Source organism: Denticeps clupeoides, chromosome 5 (genome assembly GCF_900700375.1).
Source record: "Denticeps clupeoides chromosome 5, fDenClu1.1, whole genome shotgun sequence".
Taxonomy (NCBI): Eukaryota; Metazoa; Chordata; class Actinopteri; order Clupeiformes; family Denticipitidae; genus Denticeps; species Denticeps clupeoides.
In genome coordinates, this window is record NC_041711.1 from 27,584,450 (window position 1) to 27,609,787 (window position 25,338).

At 42.4% G+C, this 25,338-nt stretch overlaps 1 protein-coding gene across 1 annotated transcript; it reads right to left on the reverse strand.

Annotated features, from left to right (window-relative positions):
- otud7b (OTU deubiquitinase 7B) lies at positions 1–25,338 on the reverse strand. The gene is given in 12 exon segments (XM_028981667.1): positions 1–4,267; positions 4,362–4,446; positions 5,407–5,609; positions 5,612–5,763; positions 6,003–6,130; positions 6,278–6,384; positions 6,481–6,608; positions 6,928–7,029; positions 7,624–7,851; positions 8,008–8,178; positions 8,542–8,737; positions 25,153–25,338. Coding segments are annotated over 11 exon segments (2,871 nt in total). The 5' UTR covers positions 8,627–8,737; positions 25,153–25,338; the 3' UTR covers positions 1–2,785.

The following is a 25,338-nucleotide window of genomic DNA, read 5'->3' on the forward strand; positions in this document are numbered from 1 at the left end:
CGTCTGAAATCACTAGATAGCTGGCTGATGGGTAAAAAATAAAGACTTTTTTTTTTTTTTTACAGTAGGCCAGCATCATTTATTTACATTGCTCAACAACCTATAAAACAGTAAGATTCAATTCCACCATGTTCACTTGTTGCCCAACATTCGGGAAAGCGGCAAGGCAATCCTGCCACCCTCTGGGCACGGCACAGAATGTCAAATAAATAAGAAGAACCTTTTAAAAACCAAGGTGTGCTCAGAAATGCTGTCTTTAGCATGTTATTGCCTTACACAGTACATAAAAAATTATATTTTATGCAACAATCAGCCCCTCACCTTACTTGTGCATGTTAGTATTGCCAGAAATAAGTCATTGCTGACTTACCATTTCAGAGTACTGACTGTTAAGGATACAACAATGGGTTCAGATCCACTCTAGAATGTTTTAATGAGATAAATACAGTAAATATACTGTCATATTTACAGCCAAATGCCATTTCACTGCTAAATTAACAACCTGCTCTCCAGTGTACAGAATGGCAATTCATGTTTGACCTTCTTTAAGACATATTATACTTTCAGGTTTATGGTTTCATGTGTTTTATTAGCACATATCTGAGAGAAAAAGAGTTCCTATTGGTTAAGTGTTGTCTGGCTTTTTTCTCTGTATGGCAGCAGCATCAAAAACAACTGTGGCCTGCCCTGAGGCAATCAGAATGCAGGGGCATCAGAAGCAGTTCGTATAAAAAAAGGAGAGATTGTTCAGTTCAACTCGTTAATGGCTTTAAAAGGAGATGTTTCTCAAATGCAAACAAAGCCTCAGAATGACACGCTGCAAGTAGGGACGAGACTGAAAAGGCAACTAGGAAACAGCAAAAATGATGCCATCTTAACAAAAGCCCAATTCTCCTCAGGAGGTGGGGGCGATGCATCTGGCACTGTGGAAGCCGCTGTCTGAAGTCCAGACAGTACGCAGAGGACATAACAGTCTAACATCAACACACACACACACACACACACACACACGACCTCAGGACTTAAGAAAAGTGCTTCACTTTGTGCAGAGAGAGGCCTAGTGACCTATTCTATATACAGAGGTCAGAATGTGTCCTGGATTAGACTAGCACAAAGTTAAATACTGTATAGTTGTAGATTTTGCAGGAAACCTGTTGAGTATGGGTGTGGTCATTTGAATGTTGGGTCCAACATCCCAAAACATAAAGCACTAAAATTATTGTTCAATTTTGCAGCTCCTCAGTTTAGTATATTTTCTTTTCTGATAATTACTTAGCCCCATGATTGTTTTGGTGTGATGATTACCATGTATGAAACAAAAATAACATCATGTTTAAAGAACAGATGAAACTTTTTGAAAACTCTTTAAATATTAAATGTGAGTAGGTTTAACATGACCTCTTAAAATACAAGCCTTAGACTGTGAAGTAGGGCTGGGCGCAAGATATCTTAAGCATTATTTGAGTATTCATATAGTCAAGTTGAAGTACAATACTGGTATATCATAAAACATTCTATAACTATTATTAAGACTGTCGGTCACATAATATATATACACTGACTACATTTACAGTGTTCCAAATCTGAGTTTCAGTGAAAAAGGAGAGAAATATCACCCAGCCCTACCCTTTAAGATTAGACTAACATTAGGTGGATTGTAGTCAACAATTACCTGCCGTTATATATGCCAAACAGCAAAAAAAAAAATTATTATTATGTTTCACTGGTCAGGTGAAAAAATTTAGCTGACGCAAATCTACATATTATTCTATGGAGCACAAGAATAAAATTCTTTAGTGACTTTCAAATGAAGAGGGAATGAACATCCTGTACCAGCTAAGAAAAACACCAATCCAAGCAATTGACACACACATGACAGACAATGTGTGTACAGTATAGCTATTGAGTAAGGATTACAATCAGGTGTACAAGAGTTGATTTTATCTGGCTCTTTTGCCTCCAAGTGCCTTTCATGAGTAAATGACATGTAATGGCAGCAGTTTGAATGAACAGAGTCCATACACGTGGACAATCACTGTGAAACTGAGATGAAACTGAAGCACCACTTCAAACTCATTTTAAGTTACATACACAAAGTGTCAGTAAACTTGTCAAGACAAACAGATCATTGCATTTTGAACAACCCTCGACAGGCCAGTTTGCTGTTTGATCTGAATGGCTAACCATGACTTTCAATGAAAGCTGACCATCAAATTTCATGAGGTTAAGGTTTGAGATATTTTCCAGTGAGAACCACAGAATATAATTTTGTTTACAATTCTGCACAAATTCAAACAAGGACCATTTCAAACCCACACCAACCTGCTTTTTTTTGGACAACTGTCTGCATTAATGAAGATTAAATGATCTTCCTAGTTGTGCTTAGTGCATACCTGGGTTTGTGAAGATGAATATGAAGCAAAGTGTGCTTTGAATAAAAACAAAATACTTGTTTTACATTCTCTCCACTAGGGGGCATCTGTGATAACGTATAAGTATGAAAGCAGAGGTGAGACAGGGCTGGAGAGGAAGATGGACAGGGTGAAAGAGAGAGAAGGGCAGTTTACACCCCAGCGCCTGCTCCAGACACAGCAAAAATGTACCCTACAGTTCAACATCCTCCATGTCACTAATGCATACAATCCCAAACCTCAACACTGGGAATTCCTCTTCACGGTTCAAAATGTCCATGGCATTTTGCTGCTGAAGCGGAACTGACCCCGCCGGGACACTTGCGAATTCCACGTATGGACAGAGCATAAAAGAGACACCCGGACTACCTTCCTCAGAACCTGTGAATGGATGACTCCGTTTCCCTTCTCTTCAGCTCCTCGCGGTAGCAGTACGAGCAATAGTTACCCGTCTCAGGGTGTCCGTAGTAATTACAGCTCGGTGTTCTGCAGCGGCTGGACTGCAAGCTGGCCAGCCCCCCAGCACTGCCCAGAGAGTAGTGCCTCACCGGAGGTGGCCCATTCCGACCGTCCAAGTTCGCGTGAATGTCCCGGAAGCCATTGGTGTACCCAGCTTCAACTGCTTCCAGAGGATAGTCCGGCAGGTCCTGCTCTGGATGGTAGCTTGAGAAGCAGGAGTTGATGCGTGACGGGCTGGCCACAGAGGACGGGGGATGATACTGGGAGTGGGGGGTGGCCTGTGCCACCGGGCAGTGTCGGGGTAGGGTGGCATAGGGAGGCAGGCCAGGGTAGGAGGAGGATGCGACACAAGACGGCGAGCCACCTGCCAGTTGCCGGCGCGTGTCCATGTAGCCGTGCATGTGCAGGTGCTGCGGGAGAGGGGCGGGGGTCTGGTCAATGAAGGTGGGCCGTGGGATGGGCACCACACCTGAGTACATGGAAGGGCTGAAGGCGGAGGGCTGAAGGCTGCTGAATGACACGGCCGAGCAGTCCACAAGATCCTCCTTGGGATCATAGCTTCCGCTGCGGTAACTTAACTCCACTCCAGCTCCGACATCCTTCTTTAGCTGGGTGCCATTTGTGGTGGCCAGAGGTGCACTGCCTTTGCGCTGCGCCTCCCTCCTCTGCTCCTGTTCGGCTCGAAAACGTTCCTCTGCATCAGAAAGGTAGCGCTGGATCATCTCCTCCTGGAAGGGCTGGCGGTTGCTGGTGGTGAGCTGTGCAGCAAAGATGAACTTTCTCTCGCCTTGCATGGCCGCTCGTAAGATGCCCAGGCTCACTTTCACATCTGTGCTGTACTTATATGGGTCGCCGTCACCTGAGCTGCCGCTGCAGTTCTGCCTGTCACTGCTGGAGGAGGGCGAGCCTTTGCTAGAGTCCTCTGAGCCCGTCTGTGTAGAGGAACCATCCTTGCTGCCTTTACGGCCCCTCAGGGACCCTTTCTTTTTCTCCAGAGTGTCTCCCTTACCACTGGCACCACTGCCAGCTCCTGCGTTCTTGCCAGTCATCAGACCACCCACATTCTTCTTCAGCTTGCTGCCAAGGCTTTTACCAAAGCTGCCCAACTTGTTGGCCACTGAGTCAGCACGTTTCTTGTCTTTGTCCTTCTCCTTGTCCTTCTTGCTCTTCTCCTTGCTCACGGTACCTGTTCCACTCGAGCTGGAGGAGCTGGACGTGCTAGACGAGCCACCGTTAGTCTTAGCGGAGCCCCCGCCCGCTCCAGCTCCACTACTGTCTCCATTGCCATTGGAACTGCTGCTGACCGACTCCTTGTCAGACTCCCCAGAGTCAGGCGGTGTTCGGGCCTCTTCCCCAGCTGAGGCTGTCGGTGATTCTGGCTGGGCCAAGGGTGCTTGCTGTACACGCAGAAAACACAGACTAATCATCCAGGTGTTCATATATTTAAATGGAATTATGAACCTATCTCTGTACCTATCCCAGGAAGCTCACCTGTACCTCACAAGGAAGTGGTAGCCATGTTACTGTCATATAGGTGTGCAGAAGTTGCAGCTTTGCCTCAAGAGAAAGGGTTACACTAGAAGAGAAACAAAAGAATGAGATATAGACATGATTAATTCGATCAAGCACAAAAACACACTATCTATACAATTTTATATCTATATAATATAAAATTATGTAAAATGCATGGGTGCAACTACTGAATGACTAAGCCTCTGACGTTCATATATATCTATTTAAAAATATCCCTTGTCCTGCTCTGTGCTATTTTTGCATTTCCCACTGCCCTATTCTGAGCAGGCTTTGCCTGATAATCCCCCCACTAACTGTCAAGTGTCACTAATCTGGAGCAGAGGCCAATCCCCTGTCAGCGACACCAAGTCCTGTGGGTCGTCCCTACTCGGACCCCTCTAAGCATGACAGGGGAATTAATGGCTTTTGGCAAATTAAAAACAAAAAGGAACATGAATGAAAGACCACAGCAGCCTGTGGGTGATGGCATGTGGAGAAGGGCTCACGAATTACAATAATTTGCCAATCAGAATTATAGCATTGCTTGTCTATCTGCATTCTTCATTTGGTAGCAGATGTGGTCCCAAATATCTTTTTTAAAAGTGACTGTTTAGGATGTCTACTGGTGGCCTAGCGGTTAAGGAAGCGTCCCTGTAATCAGAAGGTTGCCGGTTCGAATCCCGAAGGTGCCACTGAGGTGCCACTGAGCAAAGCACCGTCCCCACACACTGCTCCCCGGGCGCCTGTCATGGCTGCCCACTGCTCACTCAGGGTGATGGGTTAAATGCAGAGGGCAAATTTCACTGTGTGCATCGTGTGCTGTGCTGTCACATGTGACAATCACTTCACTTTGTTGTTGTTGTACAAGCAATTCTTTCTTCTGGTTGTTAGAAATAATTACACAAAACGTGCTATCAGGCAGTCTTTCCTCATTTAGGTCATGCTTGACATTATATTAGCAGACACTTCTCAGGCATCACATCTAATATACTGTGGCAAAATTCTGGCCATTTTGTGCTTGTACCTTGCGAGCATCACATTGTCACTGTCATCCTTGCCCCATTCCCAGTCTTTGCCAGGATCCACAGCAAAATGCAAAGGTAGGATCTTATGATCCGAGTCAGTTAGAGGGATCACCACTGTGGAACAGAGGGTCGGGATTAAATAAGACATTCTAGAATATTTCACATTATATGTCATATGGGGGTTCTGAGAAAAAGAGGGGTGTTACCTTGCTCTTTGGAGCCCTCCTTTTGCTCCATTGAAACAAGAGCAGAGAAATGGGCCTGATCATAGGCTAGCACCAAGGGTGAACGGTGACACTTGATGGCTGGTACTTCTAGGGGTAGATAAATGCCTCCAAATGGAATTGGTGCAAAAGCTAGTGGAAAAATGTAAAGGTGTATAGTCCTTTAACAAGTTCAGTACATTCTGTCCCATTTATCATCAGACAAAAACGATGCCAGTCATCAAAGGAACACCTGCGGCAATTTTTCACCATGCAGCAAAAACCCATTAAAGCTATAATCTGTGTATGCTCTGCTTCACACACATCTGAATTGAGCTATTCAACAACAATGGAAGCTGTGTTCTGGAAACAGCTTTTCAAGAAGGTCTTACCCTCTCCCCCGGAGTCTCGCAGCATTGTGTCGGCCACCACTACAATTGGCCTGCGCAGCACATGGGCCAGCACAAACACATGGAACTCTTCCAGACTCTCATACACTGGCTCTTCTGATGTCTCCGCCCTGCCCAAAATATCAGTCAGAAAAATACCAGTTACCACCTTTTCTATTCTTATTAAGCTGAAATGTCTAATTGGCAAACACCAAGACTAATTAGCATCTCACCTACATTACACAAAAGAAAAAATATCTGTACAAAGCAGTGCATACCCAGTGCTGCCATTAGTGCTGTAGTGTATTCTGGGCTCACTGGATGCCAACTTGAGCAACTCGTTCCATTCTTTCTGCCACTCCTCCTCAGTGTACACCAATCCTGACTGTTTACACACACAGTGTTAGAGTTTTACACCGACAAGAAACCCTGTGACACGCAAAACAAAAGAAAAGTATAGTGGATGTCAACAACGTTCTACCTCTTTGTTTTGCATGGTCTGCTGCCACCTCCACCGACGCTTGAGGGCTTCTCTCTCCTGTCCGTGGTCCATCAGCGCATACAGTGCTTTCCGAAGCATCAGGTCACGATCGTGAAAACCCCACATCCCTGTGCATACACATTTTTTATTAGAATTCAAAATATGACAAATCCACAAAGGGATGCCAGCTATGACAAAACATTTTGTGTTGGTTGAATCAGGCCAGACATGAATTCACAAAACAAAAAGATGACATGGGACATTTTTGAGGTGTGGTTTTTAAACTGTACTGTAACTTTTACAGTAAACCAACTGTAACTAATGTCCAACAGTACATCCTCTAGCTATGCTAAACAGATTGGTGCTGCTGACCATAAATAGCATGCATTACACACTTCTCTGTGTGAAACTCATTATGTCTGAATTGCTGACTGTGCTCACACTTACCAAGTGATGCTGCATGCAGAAGACAGTTTCCATCTCCACTTGTCGCCAGAGGCAGTAAACTCTGGCAGCCAGGTCCTACCCGTGTCCACCAGTTCAATCTCCCTGCACAAAACAGGATTTAAGCTTCAGCACACACTTCTGGTTTAAAGGGGGGGTTGCAGTAAAACTCTTTGGTTTGATCACTCAAATGTCTGAGCCTTTTGTTTATGCAGATGAAAAAAGGTCAAAAGAAAACCAAAGCATGCCAGTAATAGGTGGGAATAAGTGTGTACTTTATGTTTCATGCTAAGAGTGAGCTAATCGGGAATGCTGGAGTATACTTTTCTTCTTCTAATGTGATTTAAAGTAACATATAAACTGAATAATGGCCAAAGTTCAACTGCACTGAATGTAAAGTCACCTGCCCCACCATTACTTAATGGTTGTATTATCTTATCACAACTGGATATAATTTTGTTTAAGATTAACTCTGGTCTTAATGAGTCTGAGTCAGGATATTCTCTTGAGTATACTGGAGAATTATTCCGATCATGGATATTGGTTCCTACATGCTGTACACATTTGGATAAATTTCCCACAGATTACATTTTTTCAATAAAAAATAAAAACACAATATTGGTTATTTTCCCCCCCCCCCATGTAATTCATTTAAAACCACCAAGAAATCAGAGGACTCGAACAGCAGTGATGACTCACCTGCATGCTCTAATGCCACCATCATCGACTGCTCAATGAGGTCTCGCTCAATAAAGTTGCGGAAATCATCCCGGTAAACAGTGAGGTCAGGCAGCTGGAAGGTGCAGAGAGGGGTGTCTAAAAGTGCCTCGCTGCTACTGCCCCCGGTGTTTGACACATGGGAGCGGGCCAAGGACACAATAGTAGAACTGGCATGAGAGATTCCCCTGGAAAGGCGCTTTTCACTGGCTGTAAAGGGTAAGAAAATGTTGTTGTTTTTTTCTCTTCAAAAGTGAAGTGATCGTTATTGTGAAAATTTATGGAATTAGATTGTACTGACTACTCAATGAATCTTGAATCTGAATTTCTTACTTCAGGCAATTACACACAGTTAAATAGTCTTACCTTGCACCACTTCATCCTGACGATGAAGAAGGGGCCTTGCAACTTTTGCCATCTCCTTTTCTGAGGAAGCAAATTCTCGTTCTTCCTCAAAAGAATATGTCAGGCTTCCAGAATGCACCTGACGCAGCTGTTCAAAGTCACTCAAGGCAGCGGTCAGATCCCAGTTTTTACCTGTGAAAATCCATTGGGCCATATTATAAATAATAGTGCATTCTTTGGGAATGCTGTTATAAGGCAATCAAGACCTTGACAGTTTATCATAGGTAAGGCCATACAGTCCGTTACCTATGCAAACACAAGTCAGCACAGCATTCTGCCAGACAATGCATTTATAACCGTTTTCTTATCTGCAAAATGCGTTGCTAGGCAACGTGGGCTGGACTAGTCCTGGCTTCATTTCACAGCATATGGATCAAGTTTTTAAAATGTTTTTTTTTTTCCCTTAACTGGATCTCTCAGACTGCTTTAAGTTGCACTGACATCTGTTATGGACATGAAACATAAAAACAGAGACTTATGGAGGGGATAGTCTACCTTCTAGCAGGTCTCGGGCCAGTCCTGGTTCAGCTCCAGTAGAACGGACAAAGTCGGACAGGACTGCGTCCATATCCAAGGTCATGTGATCATGAATTTACAATGCGGCGGGGGACATTAGGAGAGAAAACAAAGGGCACCAGACTCCCCTCCAACTAGGACACACTTCAATGATTACTTCACTCACAGGTCACACCTACAGAGGACAAGAGAAAAAAAAGATATGAGCAAAACTAGATAAGACTACAGTTGCAGCCTTGATTTATTTGATTATGTTCATAGGGTCCCGATGTACCCCCAGAAAATCCTCAGCACATCTTGATTTTCCTACATATCTTGCTTATTTACTTTCCCTTATTATGAACCTGCAACAGTGAATCATCAGAGATGCATTTGCCCCCTCTGGTCACATGTCCCTCCCATGACTAGCACAGCAGGATTCATTCTGCTCAGTTCACTGGCCAATAATGCTGAGGAGGAAAAACTTTCACAGAAAAGCAGCCTCACGGTGCTATTTAAAACCTGACTCTTCACACCGTACATGATCCTCCCCCACCGAGAAGCAGAAGATGAGCTCTGCCTTTTTCCAAAAAAAAAAAAAGAAAAAAGGATGTATTTATTAGGGCTGCACAATTGATTGAAAAACCACGATGTCGCTTCGCACATGTATTTGATCTCTCATTTATGGCAAGTCACTTGCAAGTATATTTCCCTGCAGATCAGATCACGCAGCATTTACATTGATGTATTTCCCAGGGCCTATGGCCTAAACTGTAGCAGTTTCATTTAATGGTGTTCGAGAATGTGCAACAAAGCAAAATTAATACAATACAGAAATTGATGAAAGAAGTGAGTATTCACTTAAAATAAACTTAAAAGAGCATTTTTTGTTAAAAGAAAGTAGATTATACAGGACTTTTTGTTCTGTGTATGAAGCATTTTTTTAAACATTTCAATAAATGTTTTTGCTTAAAATTACAAAATACAAAACTGAAATAAGCATATTTAAATCAATTTGAAATGTGTATATATATATAACCATTAAAACCGGATGAATGAAAATCTAGAGATTTTGCTATGATCCAGTTGCTATGACATTTACAATGTGACATTTACAATGGCCACACCCACAGGTAAATCGTTATGAGATTTCTTGCCATAATTAATATTAAGATCTACAAAAGCCTGATGCAATAGACTGGACTAGGCACCGCCCAACAGCACCAAGCAAACTGTTTATTTGCTTATCTCTGATGAATAAGCTGATGAATAAGGGTGGTAGTAGCCTAGTGGGTAACACACTCGCCTATGAACCAGAAGACCCAGGTTCAAATCCCGCTTACTACCATTGTGTCCCTGAGCAAGACACTTAACCCTAACTTGCTCCAGGGAGACTGTCCCTGTAACTACTGATTGTAAGTCGCTCTGGATAAGGGCGTCTGATAAATGCTGTAAATGTAAATGTAATGTAAATGTAAGCCTAGTTTAAATATGCATCTGCTGGTTTGATCCAAACGTTATCTCGCTGTACTTGTATAGTGACAATAAAGGTCTTGAACTAATCTAAGTATCAGCACATGTAAATGAATTTCACCCCAGTCTTATACATAATACAGATTAATGGGATGAATCCAATGGTATGGAACAATGTATTTTGGGTAAAGGTGTGACCATACATGTAGCTCAGGTCATGATATTGGGTTCATGAGAACAAGTTTTAAAAAAAGCTGCCTATGTTTGTTATGTGGGAGACTTGAATAGTAGGCAAGTCTGCAGCACAACATTTTCCATTTCACAGTCACTATTGATTGTGTAGGCTGTAATTCTAATATAGCTTGCCATACTGATCATAGTCCAAGCATTTTATGGCGATTTTTTTCTGTACAACCTTTGCCTTGGTCTCTTGGTAAAGGTTTGCAACAATCATTTGCGCATAATACGTATCATGCAGGTGTAGGCCATTATGAGACTGCGGTAAAAATTGAGGTTGATTACAATGATTAGCAATATTTACTCGATCATACAGTACACAATTTTGCACAAGTGATGCCAAACAGTGTCCAGTTCCAGTTCCATTGGGACCATAATTCCAGTTCCAGTTCCAGTGTGCCCTTATTACACCTCCCACTGCACCGCGTATTCTCCGAGCCTCCAGTACTGCTCGCCTGGTCCCTCCATTGCTAAAGGTAAAAGGAAAACATTCAGCTAGACTCTTCTCCATCTTGGCCCCTCGGTGGTGGAATGATCTTCCCCCCGAGGTCAGAACAGCTCAGTCACTGAGTATTTTCAAACGACAGCTCAAGACCTTCCTCTTTAAAGAATATTTAGATTAATTAGTAACTTTCTTATTGTCAAACTTGTGTACAGAATCTACAACAGATTGTATTCATAGTTGGGGGTCCTAATGAACCAGAATTGATCTCTTCATCGATGGTAACTTGAAAGCACATTGTAAGTCGCTCTGGATAAGGGCGTCTGCCAAATGCAGTAAATGTAAATGTAAACCCCACACAGATAGGATTTAGATCAACACTTGATGGTGAGGAACGTCGGCCATGCCAGGAGCACAGCAGCAGCAACCAGTCCTTCTCACTCACGAAAACACGACGGGCCTAACGCAACTGTTTAGCTAGCATTCGCACCGCACATCAGACGTTTTTACAGTCTGCAACACACAACATGCAACGACAGACCCACAATTCAGTTCAGCAGCACATGACATCACCTTTGACACCTTTACTGTGTACGTATGAGCGCAGCTGTGGAAAGGGCGGAGAAGAATAGAAGAATGACAAAGCAGAGGGCAGTGAAGGGGATGCTGGACATGAGTTCACCTCCCAAGCTGATGATAGAATTCTATTGAACAGACAAATATTTCCATGCAGATGTCTTAAAAGAGGTGGGGGCATCCCGTAAGTTTATATCAGAAATCACGGGTGCTGCTTTATGAAACAACTTTACATCACCAGATAGCATCACACCCCTAGCTACGTGTAAACACAATAGTTAATATCACCTAAACTGACGCAAGCAGTGACACGTTCATAACGGAAGAGGAGGCGTGACAAACTGACATTGCGAATTTGCTAAGACCAGACCAGCCTAAAAGCTGCTAGCAGGAATATACAGGCCTGACCTGTTCTTACAGTCCTCAGCTCTTTTTTAGGTGATGTTGCTGAACACACAATTACATCTCCCTCACCCTCTGCTCCTCCTACAGCTCTGACTCAGTGAACTTTTCACCAGAACGGCTGATTAGTCATGAGTTCTCTCCCTTTCCAGCTCCCCCACCACACAAAGACAATCTGTTCGCGTCTTACACGGGAAGGAAAGTCACCACATGAAAAGGCCTTTCAGGCCCTGTGCACCACCCTGGCAACAACAGCACACTTGCCTCAGGAGGATCTTAGCCCATCAACTCCAGAAAACATGCAATCATCCAGTTCCACAATTAAACTAGCTAGTAAGATTAAATATTTTTATTGTCCTTTTAATGGCTTTGGTGTATCCATGTACATATGGATATTACCAACATCAAATCATAGCTGACTGTAAAACGAAAATCCATGAAAAGGTGGGAGGCGACAGGAATGGACAGGCAAGGACAGACGTTTCCTGAAAGTCACCACTGACTAACTATTCCCCCAAATTAATTCATTAGATTGATTGTTTACTGGAGCGGACACCTTTTGTCAAAATTGACAATCTGTAGATGAACTTTGTTCATGGTACACTGGACCCTTCACTTTTCCAGTCCTGTATTTCATGTTAGGTTGCAAAAAATAAAAACAACATCACCCTTTTTAACAACTGCTAGGATTGCAGGTTGACCTTCAGTAAAAACAGACTGGTGGATAGAAGGATCTTGGTATGCTGTTTCTTATGAAGCCTTCCACCATCCTACACGAAAACAGCTACACGAAAACAATCTGCAACAAAGCTGCCACCTGCCACACCGTAATGGTGCCCTGTAGAAAAGGAAATTGTTCGCATCAATGAGAACAGATAGGGTTAATACCCTGCTAAGTGTGATGTCACCTCATAAATATTGCAGATCATCTAGCCAACACCAACATTTTCTCAGGGCTTCGTGTGACTACAGGCCTCGTTTCAGGTAAAGAAGGACGGCTGCTTTTTAAAATGGTTGTTGCCAGAGTCTCCTAGCTGATCACCCAGAGAGCACAAAAGGGTGGTGGCCAACACGGAGCAGAGATTTGTGCACAGCCCAGCCAGGCTTTTGTCTGGTTACATAATGTGCACTGCAGCCAACACGTGGGTGCACTGAGATGCCTGGGATCATAGAGACAGACATCCGAGGTCAGTGCGGTTGTGTCCATCAAGTGCGGGGCTTGTTGTGCTCAGTCATATAAGTTACAGGGAATGGAACACAAGCGCCCAAGTTACCATGAAACAGCTAGTAAGAGCCTGTTTGGGGAGGTGGGAACAGCGTGTTGTTTACAACAAGCCAAGGCCATTTAGGGCGGAGGATCTCCTTGTAAAGATAAGATGAAATGTGGAACGGAGATGCCTGGCAATAACAAAAGTGAAACCTGACCTCCGTGCTCTGGCCGCTTGATGAGGTGCCTCATTCACCAGGTGGTGCCAGACCATGCAAATCTAATTCACTCTCGGTGGCAGAGCCAACCACAGCACCGCACCAGCTGCCAACCTGCAGCATTCCTGACACGAGACTTCTGCCAAACATCCACATGGCAGACACAGACAGGGGACATAAACACCACACACAATTTGAAAGCCTGAGAGAAAGCCTAGGAACCGCAATGGTGGCTATACTGAAACTGACATGCAGGACAGCAGTTCAGGCAGTAAGCTCAAATGAAGCAGTGCCAGAGCACAGAATGGGAGCAGATGGCAGCAGTTGATCGAGGTCCTCTGCCACTCACATGGTTCTAGGAACTTGTCGACTCATTCTCTGCCCGCTTAGTATTCAACAGGAGCCGCGTCAGCCTTCGGAGTCTCTGAACAAGGTGTCACATAGGAACATGGCGGGACATCACTGCCCTGGGGATCAAAAAACAGAAACAAAGGGATCCAGAAATACATGGGTGCTGAGGTCAAAATGGCAAACAAATTAATGAAAGAAATTACTTGTTCCTTTTCTACCGAATTCTACAATACATCTGGAAACTATTCACAGCGCATCCCTTTTTCCACATTATGTTACAGCCTTATTCCAAAATGTATTTTTTCTCTCCAAATTCTACAACCACCCCCCTATAATGACAACATGAAAAAAGGTTTACTTGAGGTTTCGGGAAAATTTATTAAGAATAAAAAAAAAAACTGAGAATGCACAAGTATTCTCAGCCTTTGCTCAATACTTTTTCAATGCACCCATCCTTGGCCAGTTTCAGCCATTCCTCTTTGCAGCACCTCTCTCCAATGGAGATTTACAATCGGATTCAAGTCAGGGCTCTGGCTGGGCCGCTCAAGGACATTCACAGAGTTGTCCTGAAGCCACTCCTTTGACATCTTGGCTGTGTGCTTAGGGTCGTTGTCCTGCTGAAAGATGAACGGTCACGCCAGTCTGAATTCAAGAGCGCTCTGGAGCGAGTTTACATCCAGGATTTCTATGTACATTGTTGCAGTCATCTTTCCCTCTATCCTGACTAGTCTCCCAGTTCCTGCAGCTGAAAAACATCTCCACAGCATGATGCTGCCACCACGTGCGTCACTGTATTGATGGTATTGGCCTGGTGATGATCAGTGCCTGGTTTCCTCCAAACGTGACGCCTGGTATTCACAAAGAGTTCAATGTTTGTCTCATCAGACCAGAGAATTTAGTTTCTTATGGTCTGAGAGTCCTTCAGGTGCCTTTTAATAAGGAGTTGCTTCCATCTGGCCACTCTAACATACAGTCCTGATTGATAGATTTCCGCGATAGTGAAAAGGGGGTCAGTGTCGACTCCGGACCACTTGCCCAATCGGTTCCATGCATGTGTGCACATATACAACATATGCAAAAATGACAGAATTCAACTCTAAATGCTAGGTTTAAGAGCGGAACAATACCCAAAATATTTTTATTAAATCGGAAGAGCAGCTCTATTGTAAGAACATATGTGATGACCACTTACAGTCAATAAGTCATTTCAGAAACAGAGAAAAGAAGCAAACCTGCATGAGCCAAATCACTCATGTATTATTTACATGTAAATGGTTCACAAAAGCAAAGAGTAAATGTAGTTTGTTAAACAGTGATCAAAAGTGATGTCATATTGCAGATTATGTTTTCTCCATCCACTTCATAAACACATAGTTTTTAGCTGAATAAATGTTTATAACGGAAAACAAGGAATTAACATGGAGAAAAAAAATGGAATTTAGGAAAAAATAAGACTGATTTCATAGGGCCCTAGATGGTTGTCCTTCTAGAAGGTGCTCTGGAGCTCTGACAGTGACCATCGGCTTCTTGGTCACCTTCTTGACTAAGCCCGTTATCCCCTGATTGCTCAGTTTACGGTTTTGAACTTCTTCCACTTACAAATGATGGTCCCTACACTCAGAAAAATTTCTGTAACTTTCTCCAGATGTGTGCTGAGAGACAATTCGGTCTGAGGTCTACAGACAATTCCTTTGACTTTCTACTACTGACTGTCTACTATGGGACCATATATAGACAGGTATGTGACTTTCCAAATCAGGTCCAATCAACATTTTTCCCCACACGTGGACTCAAATTAAGTTGCAGAAACATCTCAAAGACAAATCAGTAGAAATAGGATGCAAATCAGCTCAATTTTGAGCTTTCATGACAAAGGCTTTCAATACTTGTTTACACATGCTTTCTCTTTTTTTTAATATATATATATAAATTTGCCAAAACACAAAGTGAACTTTTTTTTCACATTGTCATTATTTGTTATAAATGGAAGAAAAAAACACAACACAAACCTTTACTCTACATAAGTTATCAATCCACAGGGTGAATATCCACCTTTCACATTCATGATTCATGTTAACAAAACAAAATCCTATCAACTGAAGCTGCACAGAAAGTCAAACAATGGTGTATAATGAATCTCTAGCCCTTTAACTGTTCGAGCTGTCAGGACTGTGGTAATCATTTTAATCAAAGTTCCATGGGATTATTACATAACCCCTCCTGCCACTGCTGAGGAACCTTGGCTGGGCCCTTCAGAGGAGAGAAGCTGAGATTCGGCCCATAACCCACTTTGGGTGTCAGACTGCCGCAGTACTTCGTCTCTTAGCAAGCAATGGCTCAGATTCCCAGGCCATTCCCCAGGCCTCTCAGAGAGTCCCTGATGGCTTTAAGGTCTTCTGTCGAGCCAGATAAATATAAGGAGGCTGCTGCTGAGTATTCTGTAGTACGCTAGTATGCCATAAGCATCGCATCAGCATTTGCGGCAGCCTACAGGCAGAGAAAATTATGTAACTACAGAACAGGGCTGGGACAGAATGATGCGACAACCACGGTTTCATCAGGATCTTTTTGGACCCCCCACTACTTTGCTGTTTTCCTCTTAATCAGTTTGGGGAAACATTGTCCATTTGCAGTTTAAATAAGCTGAATATGCCAAACAGGCCCCGACGTCTCACCATTTGCCTTCCTTACAAAGTCTGCGCTCACCCACTCTCATCAATCAATATTTCTGCAGTTTCCCCCGGCCGTAGGCAGTCTGTAACCGAAGGAAAAGAAAAAGGAACAAAGGAGGACCGATGTGTAGCAGAGTGTCCAGAGAGAGAGAGAGAGAGAGAGAGAGAAATAAATGACACTCTAGTTTCTAATTAAGAAAAATATTTATGAAGCAGCTCAGGAGGAATAAACACAAGAAAAAACGTGCAGCTCCTGAGCGAACCAAATAAGGCAAAGAGACAGAGGTGGAGAGAATGGAGGGTGGGAGGCAATTTCGCCCTGGATACAAGGCTGGCCAGGTAGGGGATCTGGAAATTCGGCGCTGACCTAAGAGCGTTCCTCTCTGGCCAAGACTGCAGCATGCCATCTGCCCCAAGGAGTGGCAGCACAAAGCCACAGTCATCAAATAACCTCTCCTCCCTCCCTCCTCTCAGGGCTGGCTCTGGCCATCTGCAGAGGTCCTCTTTTCCTCCCTGAAGGGATGCACAATGCACCTTCTTAGACCAAACCAAGATGGGGGAAATAAAAAGTAGAGAAAGGCCTGAATCCTAGAGAGAGTTTGCTTGTAGAGATTGAACTTGCATGTTGATAGCATCTTGACATGAATGAGTGCAAATTAATCTGACTTCTCCAGAAGGTTAAAGTCTGACCAAGTGAAACATCACAGGCCTTGCATCACATCTCTTATAACAGGAGGATGAGAGAAACGTCTTGGAATGCTGGCTACCACAGCAGCACAGACACCAACACACACCCCTTATCTGCAAAGGGCCAGAATTAGAACCGCCTATTTCTCCTGAAATAGCCATACACAATCAAGTTCTAAACATAGCCATGAGGGAAAAAACGGCATGCCAGAAAACACGGAACCGTGAAGCACAATAAAAAGCAAGGATGGACGGGCAAGTTCTAAATAACGGGATCTCAGGCCACACCTTACAAAAGTCCCACGACATGTCACTGCCCCGCCGTGACACAGATAAGGGATGAGTGTGCGAGGATTCAGGAAGAACGAGCAGCTGTTTCCCAGCGATGGAGCTCCAGAGGTCGGAGCAAGGGTGAAGGCACTGTGTTTCTATGACCCGTGCTGGGAAAACAGAGAGTTCTTCAGTTCCTCTTGTTGACATTTAGCATGGTGCACCACACAGAGACACCGCAGGTCAAATACACAGCCCGGCCACAGCATCAGCCTCCACCTCCTCTTTTGACCAGAGGTCCTCTGCATAGTTTAAAGAAAACCACTGTCCACGTGCAGATTTTTTGTAAAAGAGAGTAAGAAAGGAAACGAACCAAAACAAGGATGTGAACCACAACAACGGTTCATGAGAAGAAAATGAGAGAATATGAATATGAATAGACAATATCCATCAGCCCAGACAAAATTATGAATCATGAAGCACAGACATGTGTGTATAAGATCCAGCAATCAAAGGTGGCGTGTTCAATACCGCCAAGGTGCCACTGAGCAAGGTACTGTCCCCACACACTGATCCCCGGGCACCTTTCATTGCACCCATGGCTTAAAAGCAGCGTTCTGTCTGTCTCTTTCAAACACACACACACAAAGCAGGAATGGAGACATGTGAGATGATTTACATATACAGCATTTATCAGACACCCTTATCCAGAGCGACTTACAATCAGTAGTTACAGGGGACAGTCCCCCTGGAGCAACTCAGGGTTAAGTGTCTTGCTCAGGGACACAATGGTAGTAAGTGGGATTTGAACCTGGGTCTTCTGGTTCATAGGCGAGTGTGTTACCCACTAGGCCACTACCACCCTAGATCTACAACACGATACTACAGTCTTATTAAGCATTTAGAAAACCACGCCTACTTTTTGCACTGAGCCATGAACCTCATGGTGAGAGCAGCGCATGCCGCATTCAGTCTGAATGCGGCACCTTTTTTCTGCACATTCAAATCATAGCATCCACACAGTTGAACGAGACCTTAAAAAAAAACAAAAAAAAAACATGCGATGTAGAAAGAAAAAGGGATGTATTGCAATGCACCCATAATCGAGGCATGGACAATCTAATCGAAACGTGAGACCAGTGAAGGTTCACATCAGAGGACACGTTTCGTTGTGTGCACTGTATGCATAGCTATGCATCACAATAAAAATCACTTCCCTTTCACTACAAAATATTAATAACAGGACTGTGCAGTTGCCATGGGTGAAAGTGACGTCTCGTGCTCCCTGAACCATTCATATTTAATTAGAGCCCTATCCCTGCATGGTCATCTTAAAATGGCAAAAAAAAAAAAATGGCACATAATGTTGCTGAACCCAGATGAGACCCACTGAATCCCAGATCATAATTTTCCGCTGAGATGGGTTTTCTAGACATTCCAGGTTTTACTAAAGAACTGGACACCCCTTAACCCCATTAGAGACATTTCATTGATCTCCATTTGGAGTGGTTTTAGTTTCTTGACTCCTTTTACATGACCATGTACATCATGTGCATCTTCCAACAGGGTTAAGAAAAAAAGAAGCTTTGAACTTCAAAAAATTATCTCTGTTTAACAATAAATGTCAGGATTTGTACTTGATTTACTACATTGCACATGGAACAAGCCATGATACATCGAGTACATTCAATATATTGCCCACCCCTACAACCTCTGCTTTTAAATAGAGGGTTAGTCATCTATTCTCTTCAGTTTTACCAGAATGTTTTTACTCCCCATGTATTTTGAAGTTAGTTTTCTTCAGACCTCCATAATGTTAAGGTTTAAAGCTATTATGTATTTTTATGTTGTTTTCTTCAGCCTTCCCATATTTTCATTTTTTTTTTTACTTTTACTATCCATGTATACTACTTTGTACTTCTTCTGTATATTTGTATGTCCTTTCATGCCTGTACACACTTTGGTGCAGTAGAACTGCTGTTAAAGTGCTCTAGAGGTTCAATTGACCCCTTGACTATTTGCGATGTTAATTCCAAAATGCAACTTTTTTGGACAGAGTAGCTAAACGAATTAATCTGCCCTGTTACAGACCAAAGAAAAGGAATGGAGTTCTGTAAAACAAATGATGTTACTACCATTTTAATGGATTACTGATGGTGCTATTCATAAAAAAAAATACATAAGCATAGACTAGACATCAATAAAATATTAAACCAAAAAATGCCAAACCATTTGGTTTTATAAATACTTCTCATTCAAGGTTAAATCAGACCTTTTGTTATAAAAACCATCTGAACACAATGGGGGGATTTCCAAACAGGCCGAAAGCTTCATTTTCTCTGTCGACTGACACGTTCGCGGCTCACTCCCACAGGCTGGCAGCTTGTCAGGTTGGGAGCATGTGACTGCTGTGGAGCAGCAGCTCGCTCTGAGAGAGGGTCTGGAGTCTAGCGATAGCACCAGGTCTGTTTTTACTGGCTGCCATAAACAATGTGCCATAGTTCCTGAAAATGATGGCCAAATCAAACTCTGCTAAACATGGCATGAGATGTTACGGGTAAAACTGCTTAACAGAAGGTATTCTGAACCAGCACTTATTGTTATTGCCTCAACCCCACTTAAGATTTAAAGGGCTTTTTTTTTAGCTTAACAAATGTCAACAGCAACGGTATTTCTGCTGCTATTAAGTTGTCAGTGTGTCTCAGCAAACAATATATCAGTCAAGACTGGTTTGTAAAGAAACAGTCTCTTTATTTTATAACTCACATTTCAGTAAAAAGAGGAAATTAGCATCCTTATTTCATTTATGCATCATCCCTGAGGAACAGTATGACATTTTACAATAACCACTTCTCTGTGTGTTCTTCCCTTGGGAGAAAAAACCAGCATGCATAACGACTTCAATGCTCCAGTCACAACTGAAACATGTTTTTATAGCAGTACAATATTTTATGGTCTTCCAGGATTCAGAAAGAAAATGTTCAGGGTGACTAATTTGGATGAGACTGCAGAAGCTAGATAGAAATAACTTATTTAGGGCTCTTTTCAAAAAAAGCATAGTAAATGGCAGCATGTGTCAAACAGACAATCAGTTAATAATATAGGGAAAAAGGCCACATGAGCTTGACACAGCATCTATGCAGCGAACACAGCTGCCAAGCAAGCATTAGCCACAACGCTGTCTCACACTCATGTGAATTCCCACGTGCCGCTAGTCTGGCAGATAGCGCAGCGGACAGCTTTACGTCAATCTCTATGATGTCATCCCACGCAAAAGTCTCCTGAGGAGTGGATTACCAATGGACTGTATCTGCACTGCAGCGAAAAGGATAAGATTCGCCCCTTGTGACAAACATGCTTTCCACACGGTCCTCTAGGACCACCACTGAATGCTCACATAGAAACAGAATTTGGTGTTTTACGTATCTAATAAAAAGGCAATCCCACTCAGACTGCTGTCCATAAACTCATAAAGAGGTGTCTCTGGATCTGCCCATTTCTGGGATGCTTCTCTGTAACAAAACCACTGGCATCACATGGTTGGCACATTTTTCCAGGGCAAAAAGCCTCCCACGTTTTGAACACAGTGTCCAAGAGCATAATGTGTCAGCAAAGACATATCTGCTCTTGGACATATATCCCCATCCATACCTAAAGGATTTTTAATAAATGAACAGGAAAGTGGGGACATGACAAAGAAAGTAAAGAATATTCAACAGAAAAGTTGTCCTGAAAGTGTCCCACTAACCTGGAGATACAATCTATTTACTTATTAATTTGACACTGTTTGAAAGGCCAGAGGATTCCTCTGGGAGCATCTTGGCTCCAACTGGGCCGTGGACTGTAACCAAAACCGGAATCGCACCCTGCCTTCCCTCATTTCACCTCATACTCAACAGCTGTTTCCCAGACCCCTTGCGAAAAAAACCATTTAAAATGTTCAACTACACTCACCAAAGAATCCATCTTCAAATGTTTACGATGGATGAGACAGAAGCAGACAGCCGATGGGGAACCAACTAGTTTAGTGCACCTGGCAAGAAAAACAACTTAAAATGAGCCTTGAACTAAAGATATATTTCACAAAGTGTTTCTTCAAACTAAGTGAGTCAGGTATGTTAAATGTACTTAATGAAGCTCAGGACACTCACAGGGTGAGCTCAGAGGGTGAGCCAAACACACAAAGGGGCATGGATAAACCTGATAAGTGTGTCCTGGAAGCTTCCAGACAGTACGCAGAGTCTTGCGGAAAAGCATGTGTCCTGCTTCCAGCAAAACAAGGGTTGTTGAGTCATGCAGGACAGGATTAAAATTTCAGATGCATTACACCAAGACAACTTGTAACAGTTAAGTTCTTTTCTCCAGCTGGTTGGGTCCCTGGTGAAAGTGAAATAATACCACTGAGAAAAAAAATTAATGCTATTATTCAAATACCCAAACCTATAATGCAAGTGACCGGAATCTATTCAGGTAAAGGGGTCTTGTTTTAAAATATAATAAATATTTTTTTACTACTTCAATCCAATGAACCGCCACAGCATGAATACCCTTAACTAATATATATAATTTTATAATTTATGATATAATTTTCATTCTAAATAATAACATTCTTCTACTTTCTAAACATCTACAAGGGATCCCAAAATACTAATAAATTATGTGATTTATGGTTTGCCCATTAAAAAATTTTTTTGCACAAATGATATGACAGAAGGCGATCTTAGCGAACACCTAAAGATCTAGCAGTGCGAGTGATCCCTCCCAGCTGTATGAGCAGCTAAACCCTGCCTCACACGGAACCGAACATGTCGCACGCCACCCTCTGTCGAACTGGGCCAGCAGGATGATTATTATTCATCATGGTGACGTGCGCAGGGAGGAGGAAAATATAAAACTTTGCCATACTGCGCCAAATCGGACTGAATAAAAGGAAAAGAGAACTAGAGATAATGCCGTTTTTTGTTATAGTATTGTAATGTCTTCCATGTTTTGGATTTTCCCGGTCGTGAGGTTTCAGTTCTCGGTGTATGTGTGAAATAACACAATCAACTAGGGCTGTGCGATATGGCTTAAAATTCATATTGCGATATAGATTGAACCCCAGATGGTATATTGCGATACATAATTTGATAAGTAAGTTTAAATGTAACTGTAACGTGTCTGTAGCAAAGGCACTGCAGCAGGAAGTTGTATAATAAACTTTTTACAGATACATCAACATATAGCATAATTGTATACCAGATAAAAGAATATCTGGGCATTTCTACTGAAAGTAGACTTTAGTCACATCCATAAGACCAGTGAAATACCAGGTATTTGTATAATGTGAGCGATCGTATAAAACTTTAGGTATTTTCTGTATTCAGCTGTAGAGTTTACATTTAAAAAATACTTAAATAACATTATGCTTGTTCATATTTTGTCAACATGACAAATTGTAACTTGCATGCGGAATCCCAGCTGTTAACTTTTATATATTACATCACCATCTCCAGCTGTCCTTTGTACATCTCATATCTATGTATGTATGTGGTTTTTTTTTTGTTATATATATATATATATATATTTTCATCTGGAAAGGGGAAAAAAAAATTATGCTCTAATGTGCACCCACTGAAAAATATTACATTTTGTGAAGCAATGACTCCCGGTCTTATGTGTACTATATGCTTCACTGCATTACTTAAACAAGGGTCTTACATAAGAGACTCCAATGGAATAAACTACATTCTGTTGCACACACACTCAGTAACAGCAGCTAATGATGATATAGTTGGATTACTAGAAACATTTACATTTCAAGAAACCGATTGAATACAAAGACCACATTTTACCTTTCACTCCAGACTACAATTACACACACAAATGCTTGCCTGCATTAACAATCAATGACATTTATTTTAATTACAACTAGTTACAATTTTGCTCAAAACTGTTTTATTATTATTATTATTATTAAGGAAGTAAACATATCAGACCACTATGCACAATTCACAGAACTCGATTCAAAAAGTGAAAAAGCATCCCAACCAAGTTATAACTTAAAGAAACCATAAATGCATTGTAGAGTGCATGCAGCTACACTGTGATATTCCAACTTTCACATTCTCTCCACACACAAACACAGGTGGTCAATAAGCTGCATTAGTGTACTATAAGTAACAAACATAATTTATAACACATTAAGCCAGGCCATAATTTATGACTTTAGCCTGTTCTAATTTGTTGAAAGCTTTTTTGTAAATTTGCATTCATGTTTTAGGTTGTTATCCATTTTTTAGGATTGTGGACAAAAGTCTTAATCTACACATCAGAACGAAGGAATAACGATGACAGAAAGTAAAGTTCTGTGCTCATGAACCATACATGTCTAGATCCATGAAGGAAAACTGGCCATACTTTGAAAAATCTTGTGCTAACATTAATGTTTTTTATATACAGTTTTATATACAGTGCATAACCAAATCTCTATGCATACATTTGTGTTTTAAATGGCCCCCATTTCAGATCAGCTACTCAACGACTGCAGCAAAATATCAGCTTGTTTTGTTCCAGAGACAATTACCCTAGCTTTAAAGTGAATAAAGTGGGAGTGTTCCTCAAAACAGGATTTCTCAGTTAGCTGGATCAAGTCATGATTAACCAGGGTTCTTATTAGACAGCCAAAACTGACTTAAGTTAATAGATAGGTGGGATAATCACCTATCAATATGCTGTAACAGTGCCTAATGTACAGCCCTTAAGCAGACGACAAAACCTAATATGAACTTAACCAAGCCTAAAGCGCGTCTACAAATGCTAGGACCAAAGACAAGGCATAGAGGCATATTTAAGAACAAGCAAAACGCCCGTATTGCAGTGTGGGGAAACAGTGCAAGCCTTATTTTACCACTTAAAGGATAGCATACTTTCCAAGAAAGGAAAATAGGTTTTCTAAATAATGTCAGAAGAACCAATCAGAACAAATCTGCACTAAAACGTATTTTTGTCATATATTTTTGTGTTTAGTGGCACACAGCGAACAACAAGCTGAACAAAGGTCTTGTAAATAAAGGACTGAATAATTCAGGGCCCGTGAAATGCTACCCTCACAATGCAGGGATGCTGGCAACAGCAGCTGATGGCCTTAGCCCCAATTTGCAAGAAGCGGAGTAATTATACTCCTGCACAAATAATGCATGTTAAAGGCACTTTCCTAAGTGACTATAGGTTAAGATTATTAAATTACGTATAAGGTTAACTGTAAAGTCTGTGTAAGAGACTGAGGGCGTGTGTATCCAGCGAATGTAGCATATACAATATTACTGAATTAAAGATGAAACGACTGGGACTTCATATAGTCTTAACGTGGTGACCAACAGCAGTAAATAAAAAAAAAACCCGCAGTGATGCAGTGAGGGCATCCATTCGGGCGTCCACTAACAAAATACACTGAACTACCGAGTAAACTACAGCTAGTATGCATCTCTGTACATTCGCCAGGCTTGCAGTTTTTTTTTTTTTTTTTTTTCTCTAGTGTACACCATTGCTCGAGTTTCAGAGCACATAAATGCCGGGCTTCAGTTATCCGACCACCTAGACAAACGCAGCCAGCACTTAGCTTGCGCTGCGCCGAGGCGCAAACTGGTTAACGTGCTGGCTAGCTGCCTACAACCCGAGGGGGACATGCAGGTACCGGCCAGGGACGCAGACGCCGCCAGCCTGCTGTGCTTCTTCTGGGAAACGTTTCGGATTTCCAGCAAGTTTTCCCCAAAGTTGATTAGAGCACCGCCTCACTGCCTTAGCCTCGCTAGCCGCGTGGCTAACATCAGCATCCGACCAACTGGATCTGTTGAATGCTGCAAGTTACAACCACGTTAGCCACACTAGCCAACTAGTGGCAAAGAGTTGGGTATTTTCACGCCCGGACTTCGCACGCATACGAGCGGTGGCTCTTCCTTCGAAGTAACAGACGGCTCCGGTGCAGGCGGTCACTTTAGGTGCACGGTGGTAAAAAAAGTTCAACTAACCTGGCTACAGCACACACGGCTAGCTTGCTAGCTAGCATGCTAAGTGTAAGCCCCCTTGTCTGCTTACCTTGAACGGCCTTGTACAAATGTTTTCCATCGTCCCGTACAAGTTTTCTCCCTTGAAGAATGCTCAAATGTACGCCTTCTACATTTCTGACATTTGCTCCGTTTGTGTCCAGATATGGACACGCAAACGGACACAAGTCTGTGTGAAAACACCCCGACGACAAAGTAAATTCTCACTCCCACAACA